At 43.2% G+C, this 22,872-nt stretch overlaps 1 protein-coding gene across 3 annotated transcripts in view; it reads right to left on the bottom strand.

Moving 5' to 3' along the window:
* The window catches only part of CNTN3 (contactin 3), a 108,658-nt gene that overhangs the window by 43,894 nt on the left and 41,892 nt on the right, over nt 1-22,872 (bottom strand). For all 3 annotated transcript variants that reach the window (XM_066195178.1, XM_066195176.1, XM_066195177.1), the window contains one exon: nt 7,079-7,174. In XM_066195178.1, the coding sequence (XP_066051275.1) occupies nt 7,079-7,174 (96 nt within the window). The remainder of the gene's footprint in view (nt 1-7,078; nt 7,175-22,872) is intronic.

Here is a 22,872-nt window from a genome sequence, read left to right on the forward strand (position 1 = left end):
AAAGCTCGGAGTTCATTTCCAAGGGGAAACCCGGGCTGTTCAAACAATTCTATCACTGATAATGAAAAAGTCTTTAGCTGCAGAGACACTTCAGAGAACAAACTGAGTTGGTCGTTTACTCTTTGTTCATGTTCTCTGTATAAAAATAATGCCAATTACAAAACCTCTATAGCTGGGCTTGAACTGTGACCTCCAGGAGCGACGTGAGACAGTGAGACCTGCTTCAAACAGCTGCAGAGTTTTCCCAACCTCTGAAATTTCACCTGAACTCTGCAGAGCAATTCTTTTGGCTGAATTTTTTGTTTATGCAAAATGTGACCTAAACTGCGTGATGGGAATGAAAGTCCAGCTACAAAAGTGAAGAACGTAGCCCCAGAAATTAGTTTTATTCCAGAGTATGACGGCAGCACTCTGCTTTGAAACTAATGTGTAACATTAATTGTTTTGGCATAGAAGGTGAATTGTTTTATAGCTAAAATATACCAGATCAATTTTCAGCCTGCTGTGCAGGTAATCAGGCATGCAACTTCTGTGTATGGAACAGCCCAGAACAAAGAGAGCACTGAGACACCACACACAGTATCTGGCAATTCCAATCTACTCATTTCATGAGGATATTGAAATGTTCCAGCTGAAGTTGCAAGGTTCCTACTTCGAGCTAAAACCTGATTTTCATTTTTAAATGAAACGGGGTAAGAGTCCACTTGTTTTTATGATTTTGGAATGAGCTTTAGTTTGATGTAAAAACAGATGTAATTCTTCAAAAATACTAAATTGTACTTTTTTTTGCTGCTGTCCCCCAGCCTAGAGCACAGCCACAGAACTGGCCAAGAGGTCACCTGTGCTCAGGTGCCACAGGGATGTCAAACAGCCACTAAAGGTCCCTTGTTCCCTACAATTAACAATTCCTGGAACTTTTCTAAATCATTCAAAGCAGCGTCACAAGCAACGCTCACCACTGTAATTAAAGCACCAACATTTCCCAGCTCATCCCTGGGAAACAGATGTTCCAGACTGGCAGCTGATTTCTTTATTAACACCAGCTCCTGGTAAGCCCAATTCCATAGGGCACATTCCCTGGAGAAGGGCTCAGCCCGTGGCCCTGCCTGCTGGACAGGGACCATTAGCCAGGAGCAGCTTTCAGCCCCAACACGGCTTTTCCATCCCAAACCGCTCGTCAGCTGCCAGGTTCTAACATCCCAGATGTCAATGAGAGCCTGACAGAACAGCTCTGCTGCACTTGGGTTCCAGTGCTGAACCCGTTTCCCTTCCCCTGGAGCTGTGCAGGAGACGGATTGGTTTCTCTTTATCACTTTTCTGCACTAATTGTTCCAGACTGGCTGTGTCATTCCAAGAGCCCTGGCTCTCAGCACTCTGCTCCCACTCTGGAAGCAGGCAGAAAAGTCAGAAAGTGCTTGAGGAAGCAATATGTAAATACATCCCCATTAGCCACATCCATTTCAAGTGACAAATTGTTCTCTTAATCACCTCCCCAGAACTTTACATTTAATTGCTGAGAGCGTTTCCAGAACTCTGTTGTGCTTTTTTCAATAGCTGGAAGTGTTTTAAATTGCTTCCTGCCTATAATAATTTTGAGGATAAAAAAGGCGATAGTTCAGTTTATTGCCGAGCTAAAATAAATCTGATTTCTTGTGAATGTTAAATATTAGGGGCATAAACCAAGGGAAACTAATGGAAATACCCAGGAGTCAACTTTCAAAGTAAAGCACCAATATTTATATGTGGAAGCAGTAATTAGTGACACTTTCATTTGGTGCTCTTGCACTCTTTTAGGAGAAGGTACTTGATAAAACCCTTGTGAAAAGCAAAAATCCCTTTCAGCACTCTTGTTCCAAGTGCTGGGATCAGCTGGGACTGCAGCCACCTCCCTCCTGCCTCCTCCTAATCAATTACCCTGTTTCCAAAGGAAAACCCAAATATTTTAGCAGAGAAGATAATAAAGAGCTGGAGGACAAATACCCCACAGCCACAATTTAGGGATAAAAATAAACTTGCTGCAGAGGCAAATGCAGTTATTGTCTCCAGTTTTCTCCTCTTGCCCCCAAGGCATAACTGAGATACCTGGGACTGGGTAACTGAAAAGGTTCAACCTGATTTTTTTTTTTTTCCCTAATCTACTTCTCCCTTTTTCTTTCCACCTCCCCATTCTTCCTACAATGGAACGTGGAGTTAAAGAGTTCTGTAAGATTTTGGGGTAAGAAACTGCTAAAAAGCTCCTCAAGTCAATCATCCACCTCTGTGTCAGCTTAAAAACATGCACTATAAAGCAACTGAGAATGGGGCACACATATATAAATAAGATATATTAATTTCATCCTGGCACACAGGTTTATCAAAAGGAAAAAGTGCTTCAGGAAGACTGAATTTGACAAAGTGCAGAGCAGTTTGGTAGTGGTGACGAAAATAATGCTCTGGCAGACAGAAATCATTGGAAGATCCAGCTGTGAACATGTATTATTTCCCCTCATATGGACAAACAGAAGTGTCTCTCAGGTACCATTTGATTTCAAACTGTCAGCTGAAATTTGTGCAGATGATGATGATGACACCAGCAGGACTATTGAAAAATATGTTTTTAAATAAAAATGCCATTCTTCCTTGGCAGATTGAAACAGCACAGGAACACTGTGGAGCCAGTTTTAAGGCCAATGCTCTTACAATATTCAAGGCACCACTCTCCTTAAAATCCATTTTTGTGCAAGAAGCTCTGCAAGTGTGATTTATGGCTGACGCCCAGACGTGTGTCATCCACAGCCTGCAACGAAAGCAGGAAGCAAAGGTGCAAAAGCAGGATGGTGAAAGGGGAGTTTAGATGGGATATTGGGAATGAATCCTGGCTGGGAGGGTGGGCAAGCCCTGGGATGGAATTCCCAGAGCAGCTGTGGCTGCCCCTGGATCCCTGGAAGTGCCCAAGGTCAGGTTGGACGGGGCTTGGAGCAACCTGGGACAGTGGAAGATGGAATCAGATCTTTTCAGGTCTCTTCCAGCCCAAACCTTCCCTAAAAACACGGATGTGCAGCAGGAAAGAAACCATATTCTGAACTTCCACCTGCTTGACTTTGCTTCGAAGGGATAAAATGTTTCCAAAGACGAATAAATAAAATTAATTCAACGGATAGCTCCCTGAAAAACAGCACAGTTGCTATTCAAGAGTTGCAGAAGAGAAGCAATCAGAGCATCCAAATATTTCTGGCATCTGAGACTCTTTCCATGCCATGTTATTCATGAAGCAGAGCCCTGCTGGAACTTGCAGGTCTCCAAATGGCAACACAAGAGACACGAACAGAAATTTGCAAGTCTAAACACTCGTTTGGAACAGACACGACATTATTCGGTGAAGGATTTGTCACAGCAAACACTGAGCAATAAATTGGGATCTATTTTTCCATGATCTAATATTATTTCCTACCAACATGTCACAACTCTGCCACAATATGCTGTGAGCTGAATTGATCCCTGTCCTTCACATCCAGCCTCATTTATGGATTAAAGCTACATTTGTCAGGGAGTTATATGAAGAGGGAGGAGAAATCCTTGCTGCTTTATCCATGTGGGAACATCCCTGCCATACTGCATGGAATAGGAACACAGAGCACACAAGGCTAATTAGAAAGAAAGCAGAATTTCCTTGCAATTTCCGAACAACAGCTCGTCAGCTCCACAAAATTCTTGTTTATTTAACTTCTCCTGGATTATGGTCACATTCTCCATGGGAATAATGCAGCAGGAAGTACACCAATGTAAAATTAATTTTAGTTTTTCCAGGAAAACTAAAATTTCTTGAAATGTACAAATAACCATCAAGAAAACCTTCACACTTCTACCATTAAAAAAATCATTTCCTCCTCCTCTCCCAAAGAGCAGAAACACCTCAAAAATCCAAAATCAATGTCACATGAGGAAAACTGACTGTACTAAATGAAGATAAATCACAATATACAGAAACAGAAATAACAGCTGAAGAAAAGCCCCACAATAATCACAATACAGTAGAGTAGTAACAGGAGGTAAAACCCTGCAGGAACTCAGATTTGCTTTACTGAGGGCTTTGTCACTCGTTAGATACCAATTCTGGAACAAAATCAATAGCAGAGAAAAATCATTTTTAGATCTCCATATGTCTAGCTTTTCCCATTCTTGGCAGAACGGGCAAAAATTAGCATCACATGAATGTTTTTTAACCAGCTGCACATTAACTGCGTCCAACATTAAGTTTGGGAGATGGAGATGTTTGTTGGATTGACAGCCCTTTAAAACCATTAAAGACATAACAGTAACACAGTAAAAAGTCAAAATAGCTGTCGAGATTTCAGTGCAATTTAAAGGTTGTAACAACTGGGAAAGTAGCAGGAGAGCTACGTAAATCCATTTTTGATGTTATTTTGAGTGTGTGGGTGATTTTTGGTGGCAAAAAAAGGGTATTTTAGCAGGTTCCCTGCAATAGAATTCAAAGACCAAGAAGTATGGCCATGCAGAATGATGACAGATGAGCATCTTAATTATCCAAACATCACTGCTTAATTATGATACGACTCAGAGTATTTAACATAAAACCAGCCTGAATCAGAAAAATATTTGGGGAGGGAAAGTCTTCACACTCAAACCAGTCATGTACCAAATCTTCCACTCAGTAAATCCCAAACAAGGCTGCTAAAAATGGGAATCCGATTTAACTTCCAGGAAGAGGAAATGTGGTAACTCTAAAGAAAGTATTGGAGAGGTTTGTGATCGGTAAATGGAGTTTCATTGTTGGTTTAATGCTGGATGTCCACACCCCAGTGGAGCTGGAACTGCACACTCAGAAGGACAAAACCACTGCTAACTGCAGGAATAATTTCCTCCCTGCTGAAAAGGGACTTTCACATGACTTATGTAAATATCCGTGCCTAAGATAAGCAAGGGAAAAAATACGATGAATTGTAGAAGGGAAGCAATTTTCTTTTTCCGTACTATGAACTGGCATTTCTTTGGGGATGAACAGTGGTTTCCATTGTAACTGGGATGCTGTACATGCAGGAATAATCACTATTTAATCAAGTCTCTTCTTGCAAACTCTTTACAGAGAATGCAAGAAATAAGTGCAATTAAGTTTAGCAAGCTCTCAGAAACTGCACAACACGCCAGAAAACAAAAGCAGAGTATTTTGGGGGCTACAGGGGGAGAGGAAACAAGCTGGGGGAGAAGGTTTTTAGGATTAGTGGTGTCTGGAATTATATGATAGCTCAACGCAATAAATACAGACACCAAGTGAAAAAAAAAAGTCAGCTCGCTGATGTGGAAAGGGCTGAACATCCCCCAGGCCAGGTCAGCTGGTCCTAAACCATCCCTGCCCTTCCTAACAAACCACTTCTGCTTCCTGGCTGGATGTTTTATCCCAGACTTCCTGCCCTGCATCCCGCCTGTCAGGGGCACTGCGTGTTTGATGTCACCCTGCTACAGCTTTATCTCAGGGAGGATTCTTTTCCACCTTGCTCCACGTCTCCTGAAAACTTAAACAGTTAATCCTCCATCTCTCAGAGGGATTCAAGGGTTTGAAATAATTCTGGTAGCAGTTCTCTGCTCCATTTGGTAACTCTGGGAGCGCTCAGCTCTGTTTTCTGCACCAATACCACAATTAGTGTGGGGGTGTCAACCATCTCCCATCTGCTGACTGCAAGAGGAGTTCTCACCTCTCCCAACCACGGGAGCGTGTCTGGCATCACCTCCTGTTCCACACCTCAAACTCAAACCTTGCCAGAGTCAGGCAGCGTTGTCTCAGCTTGGCCATCACCTCTGGGTGCAAACCCACACACGGGACACAGCTGCAACAACAGCTGGGGCAGTTCAGACTTTGGACTGCATCTAGAAGGAAAATTTAATCATTCTAATTCTTACAGCTGGGAGAATGACCCATTTTCTCAGCTGCTGAAAGACAAAGCTGTTGTAAGGCTATAAAGATGATTTAAGGGTATGTATCAGTTTAGAGGGGAAAAAATTCTGCAAGCTCAGACAGTTGTAAAATTGCCACTTTATGGCTGTGTCTGCTTGGACTCTGCCAAATTTATGAGGCCACAACACCTATATTATTGAATATAATGTCTAGCTTCTATTACCTTGTCTTTGCAATCAAATCTAATGTTTAACATCCCAGCCCTTCAATAACGACACTCCGTGTCAATTAAAAACAATAAAACCAGTTCCTCTCAGATATTACCGGAGGCTCAATAGCAATTAGTCAAAGACTGAAGATGCAGAGTGAGGCATGAAATGCACTTGCAACTTTTGGTCCACCAAGAACCCATACACCCACTTTTCTCACCCTCTCAGTGCAGCAGTGGTTTAAATTACACAGCATCATTCCATCCCACCACAGACTGTCTTGACTGCGAGAACACAGGTGACACTGTTCTACACCACGACACAGACTCTGAACTTCAGAAGGCTGAAAATGACTCCTTTATTTTTGGGATGTGTCTTTCTTCTATACTATTTTACACAGACCAGTTTGATTGGTGACACAAAGGCAAAACCTCTTCACTCACATTGGTCAGACCAGAGGGAGAGCAAGAAGAAGTCCCTCTTAGGAAAAGGAATGAAAACATCGATAGGTTTACAGAAACACTTCTCTTGTTTACAGAAAATTCTTTGGGAAAAGAATTTCAGAAAACCAAAACATCTCAGGCAGGAAACCAGAGCTACACACAGGCAGACACCAGCACGGTTAATGACAACCATCCCCTTCCTCTCTGCAATTCTCTGCTCACAGGGAAAACTGGATTCATCGAGGCTCAGCAATTGTGAAATTGGGCAGAATGTATAACTCCAGAAGATACTCCATTAATTACAGGAAATCCCATAAAAATCAGACACATTAAGTGCACAGAAATTACCAGGAACCGGAAAGGCATTTCAAGATAAAAGTAAATCCTCTTAAATACCTCCCAACCTCCTCCCTCATTTTTGGTTTCTCTCTCCCTGCATTTACTTTATTTTAAAACTCATATTTTGCTGTAATTCTGTTGTTTAGCATTCCCAGGGATGTTTCCCAGCCCCTCCAGCCCCGAGGATTCCCCCTTACCTCCAGCCCGGGGCGGGGTCCCGCAGAGCAGCACGACCCCCTGGCCCTCCCGCACCGACACCGCGCTCCTCATCTTCGTCCTGGAGCTCTCCACATCTGCCAGGGAAACAACAGTCAGCATCAGGGAACACCAACAGACGGCAGAGTGACACCCCGAAATCCTGACCTCCCAACTCTTGCTCTGTGACTAAACCCAGCAGACTCAGGGCAGCAGCTGCAGAAGGAGACGCTGGGCACGAGGGAGGATGACAGAATTAGGGCTGAAAGGAATAATCTGCAGAGAGATAATTGAACAGATCCTGTGGCTAATTTTGTTCTTGTGCCTGGCTTTGATAACCAAAAAGGAGCCAATGGAGTAAAAATAGGTCCTTAAGCCACTGTTTCTTTGGAAATGAAGGCTATGATGAACTCAGCATCAAGATCCTGCTAAGCTCCCATGCCCAATGTAAAACAACATTAGTAACAGCTCTTCAGAAAACAGATACGGATCTTTCCCAAGAGAAAGGAACCTCCTGCGCCATACTCCTGCAGGAGAATCTCCTGGAGCATCACTAAGCCAAAGCTTTGCCCCTCGCTGTGCTGACCCAGTGCTCTGCTCTGCCTGGCCCCGGGTCTCTGGGATTATTTTAAGCTGTGTAAGGATCACAGAGATGCCCTGAGATGGAAAGGACCCACAAGGATTATTGAGTCTATCTCCTGGCCTTGCAAAGGACAGCCCAGAAATCACACACGGCATTGTCCAGCACTTCTTGGGGGAGGAAGCAAACACTTCAGTTTCCATAAACGTAAATATTTTATAATAAATTTAGATTGGCTTTCCCTCTAGCTGGTGAGTCAAGACCCAAGGAAGTTGGGCATCATTATGCCCTTACACTAAGCTAAACACAACATGTAATACACACCAAGATTGAAGTCCCACACTAACAAAGGCTTTTCCATAAATAAACCATATATTTTTTCGTAACAGAAAAGCAGGCAATTTAAAAAAGAAAAAAAAGATTCTGTTTATAACCTTGTATAGGATACTAAACTAACACAGCCTTTAAATAAGGCTGTCTTTACAACCAAGCATAATAGCAGCAGTGAGTTGACCAACAGTAGCTATTTCCCCAAAATACAGTGTTTTTTATTACTGCAAAGCAACAGCTGTTACAGGGAGAACACTGAATAAGAGCCATTAGAATTTCAATGCTTCCTTTAAAAAAATGCTGCAGTAGGAGAGTGTTGTACAATCCTTTGTTAGTGCACGTGAAGTTCACAGGGATGTTTCTCAGAAGGGTTGTTCTCAGCTTTCCAAGTGAATTTCCAAGCAGGTACCCTCAGAATAAACTCAGATCCTTTTGCTGGACATGACGGAGAAGTCACATCCAACCCCAGCCAAACTGATTTCACTCAGGGATCAGAACAGCACAGCCTTAAATTATTATTTCAGGTCTTTCCCCCATAACATGATACATTCATCTGCCCCAACACCATTCCCCAGAGCAACGGAAGGAAAAACCAGGAGCTGAGAGAGAACACACACTGCTCTGTTTCAGGATGAATCACACCCACAGAATCAGTACTTTACACGTAAAACTAATTCAGACCACATTTTGCCCTCTTACATCACAACATTACACGTCCTAAATCTTAAAAGGGTTTTTAAGCCCTTGTATTCATTTACTGCAACTGCAGACCCTCGGAACATTCCATCTTTGTGTTGTCCAACAAATCCTATGGGCAGGATGGGACTGGGCTGGGAGCACCTTGGGAAGGGATGTGGGACATGAGGATTGGGAAGGCAATCATCCCAGAGGTACCCAAAGAGGACCCACAAATGCTGTAAAAATTGGAATTATTCATCACTGACTGCAGGTGAAGACTGTTGTCACAGAAAGAGTTTTTGGGGGAACAAGAAGCAGTGCACATCCACCCAAAAATGGAGAACATGAGCCATGCTACAATAAAAGAACGATTTTCCACAAATTAGCAGGAAGCTCCCCATCCCAACTACCAGACTCACCACACAGCTGCCAAAACACCATCACTTCATTTCTCTAGAAACTCCTGCATTTCTCTTGACTGGCACAGCTTTGAGCAAAATGAAAAATCAACATGCAAAACAGGAGCAGGGTTCTTTATTAGCATCACACAGTGAAGTCCCGATGTGTGACCTTGGAGAGCTCTGGCTGCTCCTGAACGCCATGCTGCTCTGATTTTCAGGTGTTGCTGCAGCAGATTCAGAGGACTGAAGGTCAAACCCAGGCGTGTTTGGAAGCATATCAAGAGTGATTGTTTATATCCTTGAGCTTCTTTGTTAAGTTTTTGTTTGGGTTTTTTTTTTAATAAAGCCACTATTCCAAGCACAATAACACGAGGGAGCAGAGCTGTATCTTCTAACAAAACTTATTATTACATTAACTCATTGGGAAGGGACATTAAGTCCTCAGGGTAAATAAAATACCTTAAAAGGTGGACTAATAATGGCAAAGCTTGTTTATTTTTACAGATTGAATTGTATCCCTGAAATCTGAGGCTCTCTTCCTGCTGAAACGTCTCAATAGATAAAACGTAACTGGAAGCAAAGAACAGAGATTAGGACAGAAGACGGTTTTGAGGAGTGGTGAGTCACTTTTCAGCACCCATGGGATGACAATTTCCCCCTGTTCAGTGAAAGAAAAAGACAGAAACACCTGAAGTATTTTTATCGGCTGGACTAAAGACTGGTTTGTCCACCAGCAGATTTTTAAAACTCTCTCAAACTCATCACCAAACTGAAGTGCTTTCATTAGTTGCTCCTGCCTAAATCTTTTTACTTCTTCCTTGCATTTATTAGACCTCACTTCCAATCTCCTTTCATCTGAAATGCAACTGTTCATGGACAAAGTTAACAAGTTAACTACTTAACCCTACCAGGCAAAGGCTCTAATCCTGACACTGAAAATATTTTGGTAAAAATGTTACTAAAAACCTGACTACAAGGGAAAAAAAATCCAACATAAAAGTCAAGCTAGAACTGTAATTTGCGAATTAAATGCTTTTGTTGCCCGGTTATAGTTTTCCATATAGAAGGAAGTTTAAAATTAGCAACTGAGGCTTTCTGACTCCTGAAACAGCATTTTCTTCTCCTTTTCCCGGCTAATAGTACATGTATTTGCCTCATTGCTTTAGTACCAAGTCCATAAAGTTGTATCAACTGAAATCCACATGCCATTGCAATAAAATGGAGGAAAAAATCCGCAATTCAGCTTTGTCGAAAAGTCTTTGATTCTGCCCAAAGTGAGGAGAACAAAACGAGTTCCTGCCCACACAAAAGGATGCAAAAACTGCATATTCCACTGGCTTCTCTTCCTCTGTTTGACAACTTTTCAGTCTCAAGCACTGAGACCCAAAGCTGCTGAGAAGGATTCCAACATGTGGAGTGACAGAAACGTGAGCATCAAACCTGCAACAGCTGCATTTGAACACTCCTGTGACACTCAGGACAATTAAAAGACACGGATTTGTGGATTTATGAGGGGGAAACATGACCTGGAGCATCTCTGTAAGGTCAACGAGACTGAAAACAGTGACATTTTTATAAAAGAATACATCAGAACTCATCAGCAGAGCTCGCTGACCACATTCCCAGATGCTTCTGGTTTCTGTAACCAAGAAGGGAAGCAGAGGAATGGGGCAAGATCACATCAAATACCACAGCCACGCTTTGAAAAGACACAGAACATCCTGCCATGAAAAATTCAGAGCATTTCTGATGACAAAGCTGCTCCCCACACACAACTGCTGGCGTGTGGCAGGGCTGAGTTATGTCGTATTTTGTCAAGGAACCTGTGTGATATTTCACCCCCAGACACCGATTCTGTACACAGGAGCTTGGTAAGATTTGCAGGCACTGCTAGAACTTACACCAAATCCTTTTTTTTTTTTTTTTTTAAGTAATACACAGAACACATTCACTGTGAGAGGAGCAGGATTCAGTTTTCCAACTGTTTTTTATTTTTAGATTCAGGTTTCCAAGTCCAGCAACACCCAAGCATCTCAACACGCTTGTATCAATTGCTCTTTGTTGTCAACACTTGTTTATTAGCAATTCTACCACGTTTTGAAAACTGCAGAACAAAGATTCAAGCTCTACAAACATAATTGTCCCTTAATAGCCATGAAAATATTTATTGTATCGCCGCATCAGACCCACTGTTCTTCAAAGGAGCAGAACTTGTTAAATGTACTTTAGGTACAATTCTGTACTGGTAGGATGTTCAAGTGTTTAAATGAGTCAGACAACCAAACCTAAGCTGTTTTCTTGAGTGGGTAATTCTGAAGTGAGGACTCTGTTTGATGTCAGCCCATAATGAAGCACTAATTCACAGCCCACTCGCCCTGGTAAAAAGTCACTTTATTAAAAAGATCGGAAATTCCACTCTCTCGGCTCTTGAGGGCAAATAACAGCCTCAGCACGTTGTAATAGCTGTGTTGGTAATGAGAACTGCTGGAGAAAACAGACTAACACCAATTTGTTCCTTTAAAAAGCAAAAAAAAACCAAACACAAACAACAACAAAAGCCAACAAACTTCGCCACCAGGCCCCAACTAACTCACTTGTGTGCATGAACAACCCTTCTTCGCCACCACCCTATACCCCACAATTGGCTGTACCAGGGCATTTCTGTGGTCATGGATTTTGCATTTCTTTAGGCAGGCACCCAAAACTCAAGGCACACTTTGCATAATTAATATCCACCCGGATACTTGGGGTGGTTAACATGTATAACACTGCCTTGAAAAACACCACAGCAGGGCTGCAGGTGAGCCAGTGAAAAAACCTTCTGCTGCCTCCCCAAGGCTTGCATCGAGCCTGGGGGAACCACACTGAGCTAGGAGCAAGGGACGAGACCAAAAATTATCTCTGTACTCAGTTTCTGCCGGGCAGAGAGAGAGAGGATAGAAATATTAACAGTGAATGTTACTCAGAGCAGGCAGGGTGGGGGTGACTTGTCACTTGAGGAGAGATTCAGAGGCTGCTGGGGAACGTCTCCAGGGTTTCACTTGGTCAGGTTGGTGCTACAGGGAAACCACAGAATTGCACACAAATCTCTAAAAAAACCCCTTTCTGCTGTGCCACGTGGCTGAACCTGAACTTCATGCCCTGAAAGCTCCACGGCAGGGCAAGCAAAACAACCTCCCAACCCTTCAAGGCTCATTTTACACCCAAAATGCTGCTCGGACAACTTCTGAGTTTGGAAATATTGCACCCATCTCTGCTCACGTCAGCCCCACCAGCAGAGCCCACCTGAGCGTTCGTGCATCCACAGAAATATTGCCAATAAAATGCAGCAGAGCTCAGCGCAGAACAGGCCCTGCAGGTTTGTTTCCAACCCATGAAATGGTGAATATCTCACAGGTGAGTCCTGCTGGGATGAACAGGCTGCTGGAGCCAGGTGCAGTGAACAACCAGCCAAGAGCAGCCAAAAAAAAACCCCACTCTTATCTTTGAAACTCTTCCCCTTCCCTTGAATCAACCTGAGATGCAGGAAAACATGAAACAGGAGAAAATTAAATGCTCTTACATCAACTAAAGGAGAGGAATTCAAAAGTCTGTGTTACGGAAACACAAAAAAACCCTAAAAAGCTAAAAAATAAATTGGCACAGATGTGTCAGAGCACGGTGAACAGGAGATGGCAGCTTGGGAAGAGGTAGAAGGGTTTGGAGTAATGAGGGGAAAAATGGACAGAGAGGGATGAGGTCATTTGTGGGCTCTGCAGAACTGAAGGAAGGGACCAGAGACAGCAGAGATTAAAAAAAAATCAGTAAAAGGATATTAATAGCATAAAAGTTGAGTCAACATCCGATAAGCAGGGAGTGTTTTTTAAAAACATCACTGGCAAAAAAAATAAGAACGAACTGAAAGAACTGGAAAAAAACCCAAACCAAACCCTAACAGCGTTACTAGGGAAATGCATGTTTTGAAAGAAAAATGTTCTCCAATAGGTATGTCCAAAAATATGCCTTTCATAAATTCCTATTATCTGGGAATTACCACTCAACTCCAGGCAAACACAGCACTGAACAAAGCAATTCAGGCAATTTGAGGAATATCTCAGGAGGCAAGGATGTTTGCTCAAGGAAATTATCCTACAGTCGACTCCTCAGATGCAACACAGAATTTTTTTTCCCCCTCAAACACTTTGCCAAAACAAGCCCTAAGAACATCCTGACAGCCCTAAGCACCGGCCCTCGTAACCACAAAGCAGGTTTAGTGCTGAAGAACACCAGGCTATTCACATTTTAATAGTTAAACAGATGGCTAAAGCCCTGCCAGATCGAGCTCTAATTATCTGAAGGTTTGTTTATTTATTAAATATGCAGCAGTGTTCCCAAAAAGCCTTTCCTCAATAAATAAATCAATGAAAACCATCCTACAACAGCTCAGTTTTAAAGCACTGGGAGCATGCTGATGACAGTGGGATTTATTTCTTTTTTTTCCTGCCACTGACTTCAGTCCTTCGTGTTTGCAGAGATGCCACCTCTCCACAGAGAAACGGAGAGATTCTGCCCAAGTATTGAAAACATTCCATCACCAGGAAGGATTCCTGGGATATGGGAAACCAGGATCTGTCATTTCCTGCCCTCACAAGGTGTGGAGCACCAGGCACAGATCCCAGCTCTGACTGGGGCCACCTGGGCCAGGACAGATGTGACAGTGACAAAGGACAGACCCAGCAGATGGAGAAGTGTCCTGCCCACAGATGTCTCACCCCAGCTGCTCTCCACACCTCCAAACCACCAACTGGAGAGTCAGCAAAAAAATCCAGCCTTCCAAATCAGGCCAATCCTGGCCTTCCAAACAGTTGTGTTCTCATCCAAGTGTGTGGCCTTACCTGGGCTGAGCAAAATAATACCAAATGTTTTGTTCTATGTGCAGTGAAACAAATCATCTCCCTCCGTCAGCCACAACAGTGAAATAATGTGCCAACAATAACCTTACCCTGCCACAATCACCTGTGCCGTTTTCTGTCCCACAATCAGCTGGGTTTTATTTCCAGGTCCAGCTGCTGTTCAGTATTTCCAACTGGACACGTTAAACGCTAACAGACTTTTATTTTTATATCTCTTTTAGTAATTCTCCTGTTTAGTGGTTCTCAACCTCTAAGGTATGCTATGCCTCAACTCTTTAATGAAAGAAATACAAGAGAACCTGGAGAAGGTGACTATTTCTCCACAACTGAAGTCAATAACCCACTTGCAGTAAGCTGCAGAGAGGATAAGGTGCAAGGATAGAGTCATACTGTAACAAAAATAACATTTGCAGAGGAATTTAGGAGAAATTAAAACTTTTAATTCTGTTACTGAAGATAAAAAAGAGGCAGTAATAAAAGTAAGACGTTTTCAGAGCACATTTGCCTGGCTCAGGCAGGGGAAGAACAGTCATTTCACTGTATTAACCATTCACATCACGACCTGAAGGAAGAGGTGGGCGAATTTCCACGTTTGACAAATAAAGCACCTCAGACTCAGTATCCTGAACACAGCACTTGGCACTGACATTAATTGCTCCTGTGAAGCTCAAACTCACCATTTCTGAATCAGGGATATGATGTGCTCTTCCCTGCGCTCCACTCCGAGCCCTGCAGGATCTGAGCGAGCACCAAGGTGTCACCACAGCATAAAACAGGTTTCTGGGAAATTGCTGCAAACATTTCTGACTATAAATCTCCAGGGTTACTCGCTGGGATTAGACTACATTAACAGGCTCAGAAGGACAGCAGAGATAAGAAAAATGATCTATTTCTATCCCAGCACCGTACAGCAACGCTGGAGTTGTAGCTTAATGGATGTTCAGGAGCACATCAAAGCAAACCAGAAGAGATTTTGTTCACTTCCTTCACAGCAGCAAAAAGTGGCTAAAGCTGAAGGTCTGGAGTGATTTCCTTACAGACTTCAGGGAATGCAGGGAAAGGCATTTCTTACCCTGATGTCATTTGCAGCTGACAAGCAAACAGGTATTTTCTGTGGCAGATAAGGCAGGAAAATGGAAAGAAACCCCGTGTTACCGTGATGTGGACAGCGGAGATGTTTAAAACAACAATAATTTGCCCAGTTCACGTAAAAATGCAGAAATGAAAACTAGAACTTTATCTCTGGGAGGCAGACCATGGAAGAGTCCATGAGGCAGAATCATTTCTTCAGCACTGAAGGTGAACGGTGAGGTTCCTCGGTGAAGTCACATCTCCAAACTGTGCACAAGCACGAGCTGTTAATTAATTATTTAATGAAAAGCAGAAAACTACTGCATAACCTAATTCAGTATTGTGCAAACCTACTGCTCCCTAGTCCCTAATAAAATTAAAAGAACACACTGGGGCTGCAAACTCAATTATTTGGAGGCAGAAAATACCAGAATTAAGGTTGGCCAAGACCACAAATACTGGCAGAGGAACAAACCAAAAGCCCCATCAGTGCGATTTCACTGCCGGTTGACACCAGAGCCTCCTGCTATTAAAGCAGCCACTTCCCTGCCTTACCTGGAAACCTCTTAAGTGCTGCTGAGTGTGTTTAATTAGTTTTCAAGAGCCTGAGTGCTAGGTGGAAGGTGTGAAGTTGTTCTGCACTGGGGTTTGAGCCGCAGCAGGCACTGAGCTCTGGCTGAGCACCAGCTCCTGGTCCTGGTGGGATGTTTGGGGACACCAGAGGAGCAGTGGCCACCTGTGGCTGCTCCAACACGCAGAGTTGGGCCCGTGGTTGCTGTTCTGCTGATCAGGAGCTGTGTAAGCAACTTCCTCACGCTTGTACTTCCCCTCAGCAGCTCCCAGCAGGCAGCAAAGGCTCCTTGGTGTGGGGTGAGCAGCTCCAGGAGACGCCCAGAGCGGCTCTGTGCAGGATGTTCCCGCTCCCCTGCCCACCACAAGGTCAAAGCACTTGGTCCTGGTGGCATTTCTGAGGCAGGCCGGACCCAAAGGCTGCAGGCAGACAAACTGAAGGCAGAACGACAGCCCCAGGCCAGTCACTGCAGAGCAGGGAAGGGGCTAACACGAGGGTCAGGCAGTAAAAGCGTGCTGTGATAGCTGCGAGAGCAGCACAGGCATCTCACAGCTCCCGATCTCTCATCAGAGGGAGACAGGAATAACCTCTGGCACAGCTTCTTTTCTCCAGTCTAAGTACAGCAAGCACTCCCTGTCAACCCACCAGAGCACTGCTCCTGCCAGTGACAAGCCCAGGCTGATCAGCCCCAGCACGGTGACAAATTCCTCCTGCTTGTAATCAAGCCCAAAATTCCACTGGCTCTGCCACTCTTGTGCCCCTCACAGCCTCTCTCAAAATCCCAGCAGCCTTTTCAGGACGTGTGCTAGAGCTTCAGCCTGGTTACAAAACCTCTCTTTCAATATTAATCATTGCTCTGACCCAGATGTAACGGAGACACGTTGAAAACCCAATCAGAGTAATCCCCATGCAGATAACAAATCCCGTGTTCTGCTTTATGGAGGCAGGAGCGATAATCGTTACACAATTAAACAAAGGGGGAAACAGATGACAAAACTGCATTTGGCCTGGCTCAGACTGAACTGGGATCTGCAGTGTCTGGAGGAAGAGCAGGAGACCCTTGCAAGCATGACTTGGAATAAATTAAATTCATCACACAAAGCTTTTGTGGTGAGAAGTCAGAGCCTTGACCTACTCGGTCACCTTCCACAGCGACAGATCAATGGAACCCGGGGCCTGTGGCACACCAGGACCTCTCTGTGCCCACGTCTCTGACTTTCAGCAGGGACCACAGTGATGCCTTAAGCTTCAGCTTTCATATTTGCAGATTCTGTGCTGCCCAGGGCTGCAGTTCTGAGCCTCATATTAAGTGTCACTCAGCTCTGCACAGAGCAGGGACACAAAACAAATCCTTTTCCTGCTGCACACCAAGGACAACTTTCAGGCCCAAGGTGGATCCTAAAGGCCTTTCAATAAATCTCTACTTTATTCTCCAGCTCTGGCCAGTCTCTGTTCCAGCTCAGCCTTCCCAAGGCACCAAGAGCAGCCCTTTCCCAGCCTCTCCAGACACTGGGATGCGAGAAACCAATTCTGCCCTTGCCATGGGGTCAGTAAATACCAGGGTCTGGAAGGATGCTAAGGTCCCACAAGTTTAGAGACAAAGCTCAGACCTGCAATCACAAGACAAGTTGATTTTATTTTTTTTCCTACTAAGGAAGGATTTATTATGAGGCAATAAGGTTTCTTGAAGAAATAAGACAGTAATTCCACTGAATCCCCATCAGGAAAGACAGGAGGAAAAAAAGGGCTGGATAAGATGCAACTGGCTTAAAAGAGATGCTAAAGTGACTTTTAAATGGAAGCAAAAAAGAGATACACAGTAAGATGAAAAAGTAAGTAAGAGCACATGTGTTATTAAGAGCTGAAGTTACCAAACACTAAGGAGAAAAATGCTACATTTTGCTAACCAAGGCAGCATAGAAATTCTTCTGAAAAGAATCTGAAATAAAATCAGGAAGAGAGATGTAGTAAGAAATCAGAGGTTCCAAAGCAGCTGAATGCAAAGGGGTGTTAACAACAGACGAGGAAACGCAAAATACCACTATTAATATCAGATTATTAAAAACCAAAAGCATCATATCACACGCCCAGGGAAGCCTCTGGCAAATCACACTCGAGTTGAGCCAGCAGATGAGAAGCTGCGGCAGTGCAGAACCAGCCCCTACACCCAACAACCCACTGGCTCATTTGATTTTTTAACTTAATTAGAGGGTGAAATAGCAGCGCGTACAGTAAAGGCAATCAATGCGATTCCAAGTCATTAGATGTGACAATGACAGTAAGTTCATCCAGGGCACGTGCACTCAGGGACAGGATTCCTGCTGGGGCTGGGATTGTCGTCCCCAGGCTCCCTGCTGACCATCCTCTCCCAGCTGGCATTCCCAAAATCGGGGATCACTGTGGCCACAGGCTGCAAAGCACCGACGCTGCAGACATTCCCTGCAGGCTGAGGGGTTTTCTGGAATGGTTTTCTGGAAGTCACCACCTGTAAGTGACAAACGGCTGTGGACAAAGCACCGCTTTCAACTTCAGACCGAAGCGATTCCCAGCCTCATTAATATTTAAACCTGGCTGAGCTTGTTTTGGGTAAAGAGGTTTTGACTCAGTTACTTCCGTTTCAGGGAAACATCTGTGTAACGTTTTTGTAAAAAGCTGTAGAAATACAAAGTGCTGAGGGAACAAATGAAGGCATTTGAAGCACAAGTGGTGAAGAGAGCTTCTACCCAGCTGGTGAGTTCATCTTCCCAGTCTGCTCCATCCCCCAAAAAGCCAGTCCAAACAGATTATCCAGGAGCACTCTATTTTTTTTTTTTTGCTCTTCTTGCAGCAAGAGAGCAAGAAGAAAATGCAGGGATCATCTGAGCACATTAACCTCCCTGGAAGAAAAGGGAATGAGACAAGATCTTCAGAGAATTGCATTTCTGTCTGCCTCCACAGTAATGGCATTACACTTGAATGAAAGCAAAATTATGTGGAAGACTGTTAGTTTACTGAGGGGTCAAAGAGATGACAGCTGTGGCAGGAGTAGGCAAACCTTTAATATGCCATGATGGACCAATGTGCACATCCTCCAGTGGATGAATAAATGTGGCTGAACAAGGGATTACACCTGAGCAAGCAACGGCATAGATTATAATAAATTCAACAACAGAGGCTGCAGGCGTGGGGAAAAAAAAAAAAAAAAAACCAACTCCTGAGAAATATCTGAGCTCTGCTACTCTGTTTATAGAAACAAATACCATCCCGGTGTTGCTGAGGAGAGTTTAATGGATTGAGACATGTACATAAGGAGAAAACCCCCAAAACACAGGGGGACCTCAAATCTTTTTTGCTGGGATCTGAGCAGAATGGTTCTGTGACAGATGTTCCATGTGCAGGCTGATCCCCAGCCCCAGCCAAACTGCTCCTTGCAGGGTGATGTAATCCTCACAAATATATCATTAACTGCAATTTAATAAAAAGTCATGGGCTGAAAAAACACAGTTTCATAAAAAAAAAAAAAAAAAAAAAAAGAGAGAGGAGACGTCTCGCTGCGCAGGGCTGAGAGAGGCAATAACAGGAAAATAAAATCAGGTACTGCATCTCTTCTCATAAGTACAGAGAATTTCCTTGGTTATTAAATGAGACTCCCCACAAGTCCCAGCCTGTGCTCTCTGTAACTACTCAGTGCCACACTGGATGAGGAACAAGACATAAATACATAATCAATACAAGAATAAAGACACAAGCAAGGCAGTGTAATAGGAGCAGCTCTCTAACTTCCACTGCCTCAGTTTTAAGACGCCTGCTTTGCTTTGCAATGAACATCAGAAAGCAAAACATGCAGGTTGGCAGCAAACTGGAGCTCTGAAAAAGAGTGTTTGAAGTAAGGTGATACCCAGTGAAGGCTCTGAAATTGTTTTTTTGCAATCTGTCCACATTTATTGGGCTGCAGCCAGGGGTTAATTCAGTCAAACTTTACTGTGTATGTCTTATAAATCCACTGAATGTCAGAGTGATTCTGTACATCACAAGACACCTGTGCTTGTTAGAGCAGGACAGCATCCTTTGGGGCGGGAAAGACCTCCAGGATCCTCGGGTCCAACCATTCCCCAGCACTGCCAAGTCCCACTAAACCACATCCCTAAATCCCCCTCTACACGTCTTCCAAGCGACCTCAAAAGAAAAGGACATCTTGCTCCATGTTATACAAAGAACATCTTCAATGAGATAACGTTGTCTAAAACCATGCCAGAGCACTCTACAGCTCAAAAAAAAGCCCCCAAAACCCCCACACAACCACCAAAAAACCAAAAAAAAAAAAAATAACACCCTCAAAATGCCCCAAAAATCCAAGCAAACAAACCCCAAAACAAAAAACACAAAGAAATCACAACAAAACAAAAACCAAACAAACCAACCAACCACTACATCTACTAAACTATGAAGTCAAATTCTCTCAGCCGCCCAAGCCAAGCTTCCCCTTATTTCAAGTCCTCATCAAAAGCCTTTTAGCAGCACCCTTTTTTTCCTACATCACAGCTTGGTGCCGTAAAACACGTTCCAAATTGATATTCTAGATCTTTATTTCACTTTGAGGGGGGCTCCAAATCCAATAGCTTTATGAGCCATGAAGGGTGGGGTAGGACACAGCACAGCCGTGTTTCTGTTGACTGGAACAATTTTCATGTTTGATTTTTTTAAAATTTTTTTTCTTTTAAACTTGCAAAAACTACAGTTGAAAGATCAAAGCATTCAATTCCTACTGAACATTCCTATTAACTTCAATGGGCTTTAGATCAGGGCCTTAATGGGGTATTAATGTAATGTAAACATTTTTAAGTATTATCTTAATATTATCAGTAGCATGTTAAATGGGCTAACAAGACCCCATTAGGGTAACTCTGACAAACAAACCTGAAATACTTTCCTTAGCAAGGACTTGCTTTGATTATTCAGCGAATATAAGCTCTGTTTTCCCAAATAATCCACATTTCAGAGTTTTTAAGAACAGTCCTGCAATGCAAAAATCCTGAGGAACGTCACTGCTTTTCTTAAGCAAAGAAACCAAGCAACACACAGAAAAGAATTAAAGTATTTTTGACGTAGAGCTTTACCAGGTAAGGGGAGCTGTGCAGGAAATGCTGAAATTTTTAGCTATTTATAAGTATTTTTTTACAGAAATGAAGCCAGCATTTCAAAACGCTCCTGCTGAAAAAAATTCAGAATTCTAGGCATAAAGTCTAAAAACATAAAATCATATTGGTGTCCATTGTCTCCATTGCACTTCAGACACATACTAAGCAAATCCAGCCAGGGGAAGTATTTAATATGAGAAAAAGATGTAGGGAGACAAAGCAACAGCTGCATTTTTCAACATCATTTAATGCCTGAAACCAACCAGCAGCTGCCCCTCGCTGAGGATGTGCAGCCTTTTGTCTGACCAGGTTTTATTTAGGCTGTGATCTGGAGCCTCATCCCTGGGATTCTGAGCATTCAGGATTCTCCCAGTTCTGGACCAACAGGGAGAAGGGCTGGACACAAAGCTGGGGCTCCTGCTCAAAACTCACCCTTCTCCTGAGAGATTCCAGTTCCATGAGGAGCAAAATCACAGGAAGGCAAGATTACCTTTGCTCAGAGTGGTGGCACTTCTCCCGAGTTACAGAAACCATAATGCTACGGATCATTAAATCTGTATTTTTGGCTGCGCACGTAGGCTGGCCTAAACTTTTTGGAGGAGTTAAGCTCATGCAACATCCTAAAACAGCACTAAAGCTTTAAGCCTTGGAGAAAAAACTAACATGAAAAAAAATGATGGAATAAATAGCTTTGGGAGGAAAAAAAAACATCTTTTAGCTTCTCTATTTCTTGCTCCAAAATATTCCTTCCCTTATTTTTCTATGCCAGAAAGTCTCTGCTTTCTCCTTGCCACACTCCTCTCCTTCACAAGCTATTCATGCACAAGCTTTGAAAGATAGTAAGAGACAAGCAGATTTACATCAAAAAAAAATAAAGAGAGATAAGGTTGCTATGGGAATAAGAAGACAAAAACTGTTACTTAATCCAACATAAAAAGGATGAGAACTGGAGAGAACTCAGATGGAATTGAAACCGTCACCCCAACCAATGAGGTTATGGTCTGAAACAACTGCTTTTTCTCCCTCATTTCCTCTATGCTTTCATGTAATTTCATTTTCTCGTCAGAATCTCCTTGCAGAATACAGCATTTCATGTTCAGATTCAAAAAACTTTAAAAAATGAATTAGAAGTAATATTTTCCAACATGTTGCTCACTACTGTCACTCACCAGGCAAACTCTGGCAAAAGCTGAAATATGTCCCCTCTGCAGCAATGCTATGGATGGAGATGGGAAATTGGAGATGAATCTTCAGATTTTAGATATAAATTATGTATAAAACATAGATCCAGCCATGCAATTGTCTTACTTTTAACTACAGTCTGGAGCCTACAATAAAGTTTTACATGGGCTAGCAAGCAAGATTCAGATTCAGGGTTTTTCTACAGCTGCAATCAAAGGCAATTCTTACAAACTGTGAAGGCAGAAAGAACCGTCACACCCCCCCTCTCCCCAAAAAGTCAAGGCACCATCACCGCCAGCAGCTTATCTCAGAAAACACTGTCTCTTATCAGTGCTGGCTGGAATCGCTGCCCAGCCAGCACAAAACATCCTGGCAAGGAATGAATCTGTCCTATTTTCAAGTTGTTGATACAGGATAAATGTTTCTTCTCGTTTTGAGAAGCGCAGGGAAAATGTCTTTTCCTTCCATCCCATACCCCCAGAGCTGCCCTGACTCAATAAATCCGGGGCCATACGATCTCCCCACACAGCAAACCTTAAAAATGAGAAATGGGATGAAACCTTGAAACACCCAATTCAGAAAGTCTCTTCCAGTGGATGATCTCTGGCAACATAAAGACTGGAAATCATCTGGAATAATCAAGCTAAAACCTTTTCCTGGACACGCAGCACGGCTTTGGTCGATGAATTCTTATTTGCACCTTATCTCTCCCCAAGCTATGCCCCTTATCTCCAATATGAAAATTTGCCATTCAGGTGTTTACCAAGAGTGGGATCTTGATGTGCCACCTCTGAGCTACAGGAGAACCCTCAACTGAATCAAACATCAAACTACCTGAGGATTTTCTTCATTGCTTTCAGAGTTATAAATAGCCAGACAAGGAATCAGGATAAAATATACACTAATTACCCTTCACTATGCAAATGGAGCTATTTTTAATTCAGGTTTGAACCATTTTCATTGCACAACAACAG

The sequence above is a fragment of the Chamaea fasciata genome, unplaced genomic scaffold, assembly GCF_029207755.1.
Source record: "Chamaea fasciata isolate MVZ Bird 193981 ecotype frontalis unplaced genomic scaffold, bChaFas1.0.hap1 SCAF_13, whole genome shotgun sequence".
NCBI classification, from domain to species: domain Eukaryota; kingdom Metazoa; phylum Chordata; class Aves; order Passeriformes; family Sylviidae; genus Chamaea; species Chamaea fasciata.